General features: G+C 39.9%; 2 protein-coding genes across 2 annotated transcripts in view; one reads left to right on the top strand and one right to left on the bottom strand.

The window, feature by feature from the left end:
• The window catches only part of slc25a46 (solute carrier family 25 member 46), a 4,967-nt gene extending 3,778 nt beyond the window's left edge, over positions 1 to 1,189 (top strand). The window contains exon 8 of the mRNA XM_005748146.2: positions 94 to 1,189. Coding sequence (XP_005748203.1) covers positions 94 to 690 — 597 coding nt within the window. The 3' untranslated portion in view covers positions 691 to 1,189. The remainder of the gene's footprint in view (positions 1 to 93) is intronic.
• A 1,961-nt stretch (positions 1,190 to 3,150) lies between these two features.
• On the bottom strand, positions 3,151 to 6,664 carry LOC106456431 (protein asteroid homolog 1-like). The gene is made up of 5 exons (XM_013914665.1): positions 5,974 to 6,664; positions 5,480 to 5,727; positions 5,169 to 5,373; positions 3,847 to 4,012; positions 3,151 to 3,766 (listed from the first exon to the last, which is right to left on the bottom strand). Exons 1-5 carry the CDS (start codon positions 6,662 to 6,664, stop codon positions 3,151 to 3,153), a joined length of 1,926 nt encoding a protein of 641 aa, XP_013770119.1.
• Between the last annotated feature and the right edge of the window lie 6,295 nt (positions 6,665 to 12,959).

Below are 12,959 nucleotides of genomic sequence, written 5' to 3'. Positions count from 1 at the left end.
TTTGTTGTTGTTGTTGTTGTGTTTTGTTTTTTTTTTTTTGTTTTTTTTAAATTGATCATTTGATCGGACCTGTGTTCCTCTCTCCATCTTCAGAGCGAGATTGTGCGGGATGAGTCGTCCTCTGGCCTGCTGGACTGCGTCCGTGAGGGTGTTGCTCGACTGCTGGGTGTCGGCGCACCTCACAGTCGTCGCCTGCTTCCTCTCAGATGCCTGCTGCTTCCCGCTGCGCTGCATGCCATCCTGCGCTATGCCGTGGCTACCTCCATCCAGCGGGTGGTGCTGTGGCTGCACCAGCGTAGCAAGAAGCAGCGGGCAGAACCATCCAATCCACTGGATGCCTACTTCCCTGAGCTGGCGGCATCTTGGGCAGGTTCTCTGGTAGCTGACGTGGTGTTGTTTCCTCTTGAGACGGTGCTACATCGCCTGGCTCTGCAGGGTACGCGCACCATCATTGATGCCACCGATGGAGTGGTTGCGGTGGGAAATGGCGGGAGCCCGCTGGTAGTGCCCGTAAACACGCAGTATGATGGCTTCTCTGACTGCCTGCACGCCATCAGCCGCAAGGAAGGCGGGGCTGGCTTCTACCGAGGTTTTGGCGTGCTGGTAGCCCAGTATGCTTTGCACGGAGCGCTGCTGGCCGCCGCCAGGACGCTGATGAGGGTGCTGCTGCTGGATGCCAAGGCCAGCTAGGTTGTTACTACAGAGACTGTTGTCATGACAACAGGACATTTCTCATCTTGTAAATGAGACGAAAAAGACCTGCTCGTGTGACGACATCAGCACTTGAGTCCTGTTACCTAGCAACCACTAAGAATCACCAGATTGTGTCACCTCCTCCCCAATGATGTCACTTCCTGCTTATGTTTGGACAAACAGTGGTGGCAGTTGTTTTCCTTCACGTAAACTGAGCATCACTTCCTGTGTTTTTGTTCAGCTCTGACAGCTGATTGGTCGCCCACTACTGCTATACAAACAAACATGTAAACAGATGTTTTTGTATAAAGTTGTAAAAAAAATTGAAAAAAGTTCAGTGTAGATTTAGACTAAATTATTTCTGATCGATTGGTCTCTAAAGCGATACTTGGATGAGATGAGCCTGGCTTTTCAAAATAAGTGTCTGTTTAAGCTGGTGTAAGGTGTAACGGTGTCTGTAAATGTTTAAATGTGAAATAAATCAATGTTAATTTGACATTTTTCTTCTTTTTGAAACATTTTTAAATGGATTAATTTGGATTATTTTGAAATTCAGCCTTTTAAGTTTCATAGAAGAAATTTCAAACTTTTCTGACTCATTTTGAAAGTTTTAAAAACGTGACTGCATCTGTGTCACAGCACTGTGAAGGTAAAAACTCCTGCAGCCTCTTCTCTCCTTATGTCAGGAGCAGAGATCTCCCTCAGCATGATAATGGTTTCTTGCTCAGAGGTGGAGGACAGACATTTGAGACGTGAGAAAAACCATCACAGAGGATCCTGTACGTGTCACAGATAGCAGGAGTACTTTCTAAAGTCTGCTTCAATGTTTTCAGCTGCAGATAATAACCTGACCGGTGGAGACTGCAGCGTTACTGGTTGTAATAACTGTGTTCTTCCACAAGGTGAAGCTGTTTACAGTAAGGTAAAACATTTCCCTGTAGAGCCCTTAGTTCAGTTCGATTATATTTATATAAGTTTCCTAAAAGCGCTTTATATTAAAGTGTAAAGACTTTACAGTAATACAGAGAAAACATGTGGATTGACTTTTAATACAGAGACTTTAACTGGGGTGAAAATAAGCATCTGTCTGAGATTCTCTTTATTTCCAAACAGGACTAAGGAGATGAGAGGAAAACATCACCAATGCTTTATTCTTAACCTACAGCTTTATCTGGATAGTTCACATGGAACAGGAACAAACTCGTTATTGATCTGTGTAACTTTATTCAAAAGTAATTTGCTGAGTGCTGCGACATACGAGCAAAAGCCTGACAATAAATTCAAAAACTGAAGGAAAAGTCTCTGAGAAACAGTTTCCGTTTATTCACAAATGAAATACGAATTTCAAGATCATAACGTATAAGATAGTTATTTGGCCCAAAACTTGAGATAATATACAGAAAAATAAATCTACATTTTTAAATATGTAAACTATAACACCAAGCTAAATCACTAAATGATCCAGAACAACACAATAATGATAAAAATTCAGTATATATAATCCAACATATGTAGACAGAAATAATAGTACTCTATCACAAGAAAAATTCTTTCAAAATCAGACATATTTTAAAGTATTCATAATTTGCATTATATAATAAAATATACAATTATATTTAAAAGATTTTGTTGCAACTGTTGTGTTGCATTTGAAGAGAAAGATGTTAATGTTTTTGAAGTGATTTGAAAATTATTCCAGATTTGTGGACCACTGCATGGTCACACTGCAGGCACAAATGATAATTAAGCTGTTATAACAAACACATTAAATATCTTCATCCTTTCGTGAGCATTAAAGCATTTTCTTTATCTTAAAATAAGCTCCTTGAGCCGACTGTTGTGATTTGGGGCTATATAAATAAAACTGCAGTGAAATAACTTCCTGTGCTAATCATGTGTTGTTAGACAATACCTGCTAAACATGTCCACCTCGGTCTCTTGTTACAGCAAAGAACAAATAATAGACAGACTCTGATAAAACATTGATGTGTTCCTCCGCTTCCTCTCTCAGCTGCTGCTTGTTAGACACATCGTCCTGCTTTCTTCAGCTTCCGGCTGCTCAAAGACTCCTCTTCGTCAGCCCACTTTCATTCAGTTCAGTTATAAAACAAACCAAACCGATAGCCTGCTTCTATATTTCACTGGTTTACTTTTTCTTTTCTACTTAATGTATTTAATTTAGAGGTAGGGTCAAGTTTTATTCATGCATTACTTTCAGTTTTTAAAATGTCATCATGTTTATCCAAAAGACAAAAGCAGGGAGGAGGTGAGGAAGCCGTCGCTCCCAAACCTGCGTCACTGCATTTCTCTGTATTCTTAACTTTCATTGTCAAAGAGCATTTGTGTTGAATAGAAAACATCTGCTGTTTCTTTAAAATGTGCATTAGACTGAGAACGTCACCAGGTGAGTCAGACTATCTAATATAGTAACACTGAAAACACCTCAGCTTTCTGTTTTTAACTCAGAATAAACTTGGCCAGGTTTCTAGAAATGAGATCTGCACCCTCGCGAGTTGGATAGATGTGGTTGCTCTCAATGAGACCAGGTTTTAACCCAAACATTTTCCAGTTATTTATGAAGCCCACATTGTTTTCTGGACACCAGTTAGACAGCCAGCAGTTAAACGATGACAGGCTTCTAATGATGTGAGCATTGGTTCGACTGGGGAGGGGACCAGAGAAACCTACAGAATCCGACATCGTTTTTGCAAAGTTACACACCGACTCAATTTTAGGTTTTATGACCTCCAGTTGATGATTCTGGATGTCGTTATTGCTGACATGAATTACAATTTTATCAAATCTATGTTCATCCTGAGCCAGGAGTTTCAGTTTAGCCTCAATGTCGCCTGCTGTGGCCCCTGATCTGTATGTGAGTGTAGTTGCTGGAATCTCTGGGTCCACATCTTCAAGAACACAGTCGCCGATAACCAGAGTTTTTTTCCGTGCGAGTAGATGAAAAATGGTCTTTAAATCCTGATATAATTTCTTCTTTTCTCCTCTCAGTGTTTTCAGTAGTTTTTCAAACGTCTCTTCATCTGCCAGCCGATGAAGGAGAGGTCCACAGTAAAGCCTGACAAAGCAGAAAATCTCAGTTAAAGTTGATGAAGTGTGTTAAGCATCTGTGGAGCGCATCATTGGTCTGGTGTTTACCGGGCACACTGAGGTTCTGGTAGAGGGGAACACAGCAGCTGGTTCAGGTGGAGGCTCTGCCTCATGCAGCACAGCCATTGGCTGAAAGCATGAGCCACACGGGGCTGCCATTTCCTCCTGATAGCTGCATCCTTTAAAGTTTTCATCTTCCTCTCAAACTCGTCCTCTAAAGACAAGATAAGACAAAGTTTCAGTGACACAGAACCAGAGACCAGCAGCAGTTTGTCTTCTTGTTCAGGCTGATGTGGAAGCATCAGGAACTCTGACTACAGTCCATCTGCTGACTGCTTTCAAAGAGACTATAACCTGCTGTAACATGCAGGGAAATATCCTCTGTATAAATAGTCTATGTGGACCCACTTCCTTAACCATAAAGAATGTAATTATGTAGATAACTGTAAAATTTAAATGTTCAGACTTAACTGTCTTTGTGAAACTGTAACAAAATGCCAATTTATAAGAAATACAGCTAATAAACTATGTTTCACAGAGTTACAGCAGAATAATGAACGCTGATTTCCTTTTTTTTCTTTCAATCAGCAGTGGGACATATTGGCTTGAAAACAGTGTGATGCTTGCAGACCTGTGACCTTCATTCAGCTGTCTCTAAAACCATCTCTCCAGTCTGAGAGACAAACTAAGCCTAATCTAACTCTGCTCAGGTTATGATGTCATGTAGATGTCTACTTTATTAGCAAAATCTATGAAATATAATGTATAAATATAATGTATAAATATAATGTATAAATATAATGTATTTTCCTCCTCATTCAATAATATTATTACTTACATAGTAATAGTAGTGGTAGAATAGTTACTTGCATATTTCCACAACCCTCCATCCATAATCACATACTGTGTATGCAACCATTGCATATAGCGTATTATCTTACTTATTTTGTATTTGTTTATATTTTATTTGTATTTTTTTTAATTTTTCTTCTGCTATCCGTACCTGAGCTGAGGTAATGCACAAATTTCCCCACCACGGGATCAATAAAGTCTTATCTCTCTTACATCATCGAGGTCATATTGGGACCACTTAAACTGAAACATGCACCTCACCTTATTTCACACTTTTATATTATTTTTGATGCTTTTTGGGCTGAATCACATTTAGATGTTCCTAATAATTAGTCCACTTCAATGACAGACACAAAGAGAACAAAATAAACAACAACACTAATTAGGAGTGAAAACAATAGCAGGCGTATCACAAGTGTTACTAATAAAGTAATGAGTGAAAATACTGATTTACACATATTTCCATGTATTTGCTAGTAAAATATCAGTCATGTTGCTCAGTGAGCTCAGAGACTTACCTGGACCATCACGATCACACACAAACCCCAGCAGGAGGGCGTGGAGGCAGTGGACAGTTTCAGGTTTTGGGTGGTGTTGTAGCCTCTTGAACCAGAAAACAGTCACACAGACTGGCAGCTTCAGCTGGTCGGGGATGTTTTCTAAGGCTGAAGTCTGAACCTGCAGAGCTTCTTCAAACACTCTGCGACGCAAACCCTCAGGAGCCTGCACAGAGAGGTACCACACAGACAAGATGCTCACGTGTACCACAGAAACACATCTATGACCTGTCAGAGTAATTAAACACATATTTCATGATTAACCTCAGTACCTTATGCAGATGCTCTAGTTGCAGTTGTTTCCCTATGGATGGGACACGTTTGTCTTTGATCTCTTCTCTATCCCTGTCATATTCAGTGCACATCTGACCTCCAGTTAACAGTCCATAGAAGTACTGTCTGATGGGGTAAGCAGTTGTGTAACTACTGTGCTGTGAAAAGTCCTCCACAAGAGCAGGCAGCATCATAGTCTTCTGATCCACAACACTTATGACAAAAGTGGTGAGTTCTCCACGCTCAACTTTTTTACACACCCATGATGGCAACTCAGAACTTGTTTTTTCTGGTTCAACATATTTTTGAATGGAGAGTTTGAAAGTTTGGTTTTCTTCTTTACCAACATGATTTAAAGCTTGACTCAGAGCACGTTCTCTCTTCTGTGAGTCATTCAAACCATCCAGATTCACTTTACTTAGAAACCTGAGTATACCATCCAGTCTTTTAATGCTGTTCTCACCAGATGAAGATGATTCATTTGCAAACCTACCCCTATCTTCTAATATTGAATAATCATTTCCTGCTATTGAAGCAAAGACTGGCATGAGAGCAGGGTCTAATTTAAAATGCTCACAAAACTTTGAACCTGTGTAGAGCTTAGCAGGAATTTTGCCATCCTTCTTTCTTTTCCATTCAAAGTTGTCAAGATGAAGGAAACCTTTGTGCACATCATAGATGCAGAAATCTGCGTCATGGGACAGCACAGCACATTGTTTCTGATTTGCAGCAGAAAAAACTTCAGGGTCAGCCTCTCCTAAACACTGTTTAAACTCTATGTCTTTCTCCTTCAAGATTTCTATGAAGACATCTTTGACCAGAGGTGGTAAGACGTTACATCCTTTTGGCACAGCGTCAGGCTCACTCTTTGCTATTGTCTTTGCATTTTCTAGTCTATGCTTTAGACGCGAATGAAGACTTTTCTGCTTCTCTGATCCTGCAGCTCCATCCAAGATGACGTATGGAGTGATTTCACAGTCCTGCAAAGCTTCAAAGAACTTACAGACATCATCTTTAAATCCAGGATAATCTCCTCCACAGCGCTGGTCCAGCTTTGGATCAGAGTTATAATACAAACAATAATAAAGAGCTGCACCATCAATGATGAGACCTGTTTTTTCTACTTTAACCTCTTCACAGAGACACAAATCATCTATCATTCTCTGTAACTTTGAAATCCCCATGATTCCTTGAAGAGTATGAAGGCGAGCCGTGGTTATTGTGGTTTTGCCTCTGTGTCTGTAGATTTTTATATACCTATTAAAACAACATATAGGTACACACCCACATCGACAGAAACTGTCACACCTGCTCTGACGCATCTAACATACCTCTGTTATTCTGTTGGTTTCATTTCTATTTTATTGTGTGGTTTTCTATTTAATTTTAATCTGTGGAGCAAAACCAAATGTGTTTCTCTTAATAACTCTGTTGGAACAGAAACGATACTTGGTCTTTTTCCACACATGTCCAAACAAATATGGTAGTTTGGGCTGGTCTAGGTGACCCTGAATCCTCTCTTAGTTATGCTCTAATACGGTCTTTAAGTGATGACGTATGAACCCTGCTTCCGGGCCCAAACTCTCCTGTGTTCAATATGGCGCAATGCTTCGTTCCTCGTTGTGTTAACCTGCTCCAAGCATTCCCACAAAGGTCAGTCTTCTGTTGTAGTTAATGCGTCATTTTTCATAACATAATTGGTGATATAGGTTACAAGCAAGTCTGGCGCTGAACAGAAATTGTCGCGCTATGCTCCTTTGTTTATTGTGCATAAATAGTGAATTGTCGTGACACAATATTGTGTTTCACTTCTGTTATTACCCTGGTACATTGACAAAAACATATACTTTTATTCACAGGATAAAACAGTTGTTTTGTATCACTAATTGCCCAGTACGATTACAGCATACAATATTATTGTCACTGCTACATTTCTGTAATGCGAACCAGAAATTATTTCCACTACTAATTAATTACCGTTGAGCTCAAAGGTTATATTAATAAACGGTTAATGAATGTGTATTTATGAAGATAATTTGTGAGACTGGTAAACTTACCTTTGTTCGTACGATGGTCTTTCGTTCTACACGGTGCATTTCAAGGTCCTGTACCCGTCTGTCGATAAACTGTACCTGGGCTTGTTGCAGTGACCTGAAGTTACTAAACTTCATGAGTGTGTGCACTCACTCCAAGAACCGTATGATTATAAATATGAGCGTGGTGAAAGTTGGGCAGCACGCTAACGTATTTTGTCCCTCTGTGTGCTCGTAAGGGTCTAAACCTTTCACTGGTTTGATTTTTTCCTCGTATCTTTTCTTTGACTTTTCATCAATTCTGTCTTTGTACGGACCGGCATTGTTCTCCTTTTGTTTTGTACATAACTTTTTTGGGGGACAAAGAAAAAGCAAGAAGGTATTGGAACCAGAGAATGAACGTTTTGCGGTGCTGCAAATGCTTGCGTTTGATGCGGTACTTGGATTGTTTTGCCACGAGTTCCCGGCATGCAATGCGCGAAAGTCACGTGGTCTGTCAATCTCTATTGGATTCTTCAGCCATATTGTGGAGAGCAGCTTTTAAAATTGAAAACCATTTGGAAATAAAGCCACTTTTATCTCTTTATCTCTCTTTTTATAAGTAAGATAATACGCTATATGCAATGGTTGCATACACAGTATGTGATTATGCATAGAGGGTTGTGGAAATATAACTATTCTACCACTCTCTTTTTTTCTTTTTCTGCCTGTCCTGTCCGGCACTGTAGCAATCGCAATTATTGTCTTAAGGCCAAGAATGTCCAACAGATTTATTTTCCCAAGTGGATCATTGCGACTTTGCCATACTGATCCACCTGATTGATCTTTATTACTTCTTTATTTAATTACTCATTTACTTTTAAGTTGTTACAATTGGAACAGACATGACCGGGGGATAGGAAAGGGAAAGACATAGATGAGAAGTTCAAGAAAACCACAGCAACAACCTAAATAAGCATAAGTAACAGTACTGAGCAGCACACAAGATCAACAACACACAATATGTTTAGAGGCACCCGTGTGCACACCTGTTTGCACACCTCTGTGCGTGAACATGCTAGTATTTAGAAGGGCCCAAGGAGGACCACCCCAGGGGCAATCGCACCACCTACCTAGAAAAAAGCTAAGGAGAGCCCAACACGGGGGTTAAAGTGAGATTCCCCAAGTGGGGGAACACTAAGATCTGTTGTCATAGAAGCATGGAAAGAAATCATCTGGACGTAAGCCACCCCCTCTGTTCACAGGGGGTCACACAGGGAACATAGATGTCTTCTTTCGCTCTTCTTTTAAACCATCTGTCTTCTCTGTCCAAAATGTGAACACTGGCATCCTCGAAGGAGTGACCATTATCCTTTAGGATCAATACAGGGTCCATGACCCTCCTGGTCACTCCCATAGGGCTTAAATCTTTGGCAACAGTGGGAAGGAAAAACTCCCTTTTAACAGGAAGAAACCTCCAGGAGAACCAGACTCAGGAAGGAGCGGCCATTTTTGGCAACCGGTAGGGATGAAAAAAGGAAGAAAGGATAAAAGACATGCTGAGGAAGAGAGGCAGAGATTAATAACAAGTATGATTCCGTGCAGAGAGGTCTGTTAACACATGTTGAGTGAGGAAGGTGACTGAAGAAGAAATATTCAATGCATCATGGGAATTCCCCAAGAGCCACACTTATTGCAGTCTACACCTTTATATATAGTATAAAGACATGTATTGTCTTCATACAAGACTGTATACAGTTGGTATAATAAAATTTGTATAGTTAGCTTGTTTTGCAATATGATTCAAAATATAAAAAAACAAAACAAAAACAAACAAATAAACCGTTAGGTCAGGAATCCAGGTTACTGTACTCCATAGAACAGCTTCAACCTGAAAGATCTGAAAACCTCATGTCTATACATGACAAACCAGCTGGAACACCTGGTTTAAAATAAATACAGTTTAAAATCAGCTAGAAGCTCCACATTTTCATTGCTTTCTTTCATACATTTAAAGTCTGTTTTCAGCGTGAGAGTCTTTGCTGAAGGAGTTTTTAACGTATGTCAAACTGTAACTTAGTAGAACCACCAGATGAAGCCCAGCTGTGAAGTTACTGTGCATCGCATTGTCACTTTAATGCGGGTACATTCACATCATTTTTGTGATGTTTGGTCCTAAAGTATATTTTACACTGTTTAATTACAGCTAACAGAACACTGATCAGTTTGTAGGACATTCATCATTTAAGATGTTCAGTCAATAAATTTGATCTGGTGATGAACCAAATTGATTTCCACGTCTGCTTTATTGATCTCTGTCACCGGTTCCTGAAGAAGTCAAATGAAACACCACCTTTTATGTGAGTGTGCTCAGAGCTTGGTTTGTAATATTTTCATGAAGGTCAGTTTGTGGTTCAGGTGTTTTTTTTCACTCAGCTTCGTTTGTGTCTGTGTTTTGTGTTTGTCTCCTGTGGAGCAGACAGCTGCTTTCACTGACTTCAAACCTGGTTGGAAGGAACACTGGAGAAAAAAAAAAAAAAACCCCAGTTTTTTCCACTGTATTTAGCTCTTTTTAATGCTGAACTTAAACATATGCTGCTGACCTGAGGGGTAAACTATAAAGTGAGTTCCACAAAGTCAGGCTTTCTTTGCATTACCAGTGTATTCTGTTGTTCTCATCTTTGTGCGGCATCAGGACTTCAGTTGGTGCTGGATCACTGTATGACAAACAGCGAGTGTAACTCTGACTCAGAAGTTAAGACAGGGTTCTTGTGTGGAGGCTACCTACCTGTGCTTTCCTTTTTGTAAAGGAGAGAGGTCAGAGGCTCCAGAGGTGTGGACTCGAGTCACATGACTTGGACTCGAGTCAGACTCGAGTCATTAATTTTATGACTTTAGACTTGACTTGGACTAAAATGTTCTAAGACTTGTCACTTGACTTGGACTTTTACACCAATGACCTGGTACTTGGATTGGACTTGAACCGGTTTACTTGAAGAGACTTGATATTTCACCCCAAATATAAAATTTAACACACATATTATATAGAAAGTGTGCACCATTAATTAAATTCATTTATTCAAACCACACTCTGTACGTATGTCTGCGTGAGCTGTAGCACAGCCAATCAAATTAACCAGATTTTTTTTTAAAAAGAAAAGAAAAAAAACCCCCTCAAAAATGTTGCAAGGAGTTATTTTTTTCAGGTACATAAATTATGAAGCAGTCAAGAAAAAACCGAAACGCAATATGCAAAACATGCAAGAAGAGAATCACAGGCAGAGATGGAACAACTTCCAACTTTGTCCGACAGTTGAAGTTGCATAAAGAACAGGAGGTGGTCCTTCTCTTTTGCTACGATGAGATAGCTGACTTCATCTAACTAGCAAATCTTGTCCAGACTACGTTGGTGATAGTTTTTTTTAATGTGTATGATATTTTTGTCATGCGATTTTAAAGCCGGTCCTACAAGCGCATCCAAGAATAACATGCAGCTTATCTCAGAACTGTCGTTGAAAATTATTCTTGGAGCTAAGTTTAATTGAGCTGCATTTTATAGAGGTGCAATTTCACAATTTGTGTATATTTTCTAAGTTCACTATTTTGTCATGTGTTGAGAAAAACACAGATTTAAAAATCACATGGTCTAATATTTACATTTAGTATATAACTGCAACATGCTTTTTTTTTTGTTTTTGTTTTTTGTAAGACTCGAAAGGACTTGAAATTCAAAGTTTCAGACTTGTGACTTTACTCAGACTTTTACACCAGTGACTTGAGACTCGACTCTTTCTTGCCTGACATTACTTGAGACTTGACTTGTGACTTGGGGATAAAGACTTGAGACTTACTTGAGACTTGCAAAACAATGACTTGGTCCCACCTCTGAGAGGCTCTTTGTAAATAGTTTGGGAGAAGCTGTGGATGGAGTGTTTTTGTATTTGGAATGTTGCATCAGGGGGCTCGAGATTACGCTGCTGTGGATGCTTTTCTGCTCTGTCAGAAAGAGTTTGTTTACTGTGTGTGTGTACACCTACCTGTCCCACAGTATCTTACCAATGAAGGATAGACTAAGAAAAGGAAAGTGATTTAAAAAACAATCAAATCATTATATGATATCATTATATCATATAGTTATAGTTACACCAGCACCTCCATCATGATTATATATGATAGATCAGTGAGGGTAGGCACTGTTTCAGCCCTAGCCCCCGGCACGGACAGGTTCCTCTTTTGACTCCAGAACACCAAGGACAGCATAGTTAGTCATGCAGGTGAGTAATATCTTCCTTAGCTTTGTATAGCCCTGAAGATCGTCATGAAGAGGACAGCTCCTGCGTCATTGTTGCCATATTGTGCATTGGTATCTCTGGCATCTCTATCTCTCTATGGTAATCTATACACATACTAAAATAACATAAAGGCATACACTGACAGGAACCTGCCACACCTACTCAACTGATGTGTTTATTCCCCTTTTAAGAAACAAGAATAAAAGGTGTGGTTTCATTACAGAGGCATCACACCCATCGGGCTTCCTGGGACTTCCAAAATCAGGAAACAAAGAACGCATTGAAGCTTGTAACAGGGCAGCCCTCAGTGGCTAGATTTCAGTGTGAGGCAGACCAAGACAATCATAGTGGAACAACAAGTTTGTTTTTTTTATGCAGCTCTTCTCACAAACAATTCACTCGTCAAGCTTCTTCGCACAACAATCATTGCCTAATGACATCTGGCAGCCTTAAATACAACACTGATGGCTCCGTTTTGAGGGTAAAATGATAGGTGTAGAGCAAACACTGCACAAACCTGCAGTTGAAATAGAAGTTTAAGATTAATCTTGACAGACAGAGCTCATTAAGCAGGCAGGCGTGAGCCTGGTTGCTATGGTGGCTCCAGCTACTGGCACCACACACACACAGACATGTGCCTGTCTGCTGCTGGTTGAATAAACAGAAAAGTCAATCTGAAACAAATGCTTCCCAATAGAAAATTACAACTCGTACTGAAAAAATTCTGTCACCGTGAGCGCCAGCAATCTCCGGTCTACAGAATTCTCAGTTTTCGTGTCAGTCGAGTTTATTATATGGACGTGGTGACAGTGTAAGTACAGCCTGTACTTCTGATTTTCAGAGGAGTTTTGAGAGCCATTTTAACATTGGATTCTGTGACAGACCGAACAGCGAAGGAAACCTAGGCACAGGTTAAAGTCCAAAAAAAGGATTTTTTATTTATCCTAAAAACATAATTGGTTAAATCATGCAAAAGAATCAAAATCAAAATCATAAAAGAGGTCAAAATAACAGAACTGTACTCAAAGTTGACAACAATATCAATCAATCAATCAAAGCTTTATTCGTCACATGCAGGTTGCCCTGCAGTGAAATGGGACCCCCCCCGACCTTACACATATAGCACAAACATTACATGGGGATACAGGTCGGAGATTGGTAGAATCAGAGAAAAA

This window comes from Pundamilia nyererei, unplaced genomic scaffold (assembly GCF_000239375.1).
Source record: "Pundamilia nyererei isolate P.nyererei 1_Seehausen unplaced genomic scaffold, PunNye1.0 scaffold00215, whole genome shotgun sequence".
Classification (NCBI taxonomy): Eukaryota; Metazoa; Chordata; class Actinopteri; order Cichliformes; family Cichlidae; genus Pundamilia; species Pundamilia nyererei.
The sequence above is the reverse complement of the archived record's forward strand: the minus strand, read 5'-3'. Positions and strand labels throughout refer to the sequence as shown.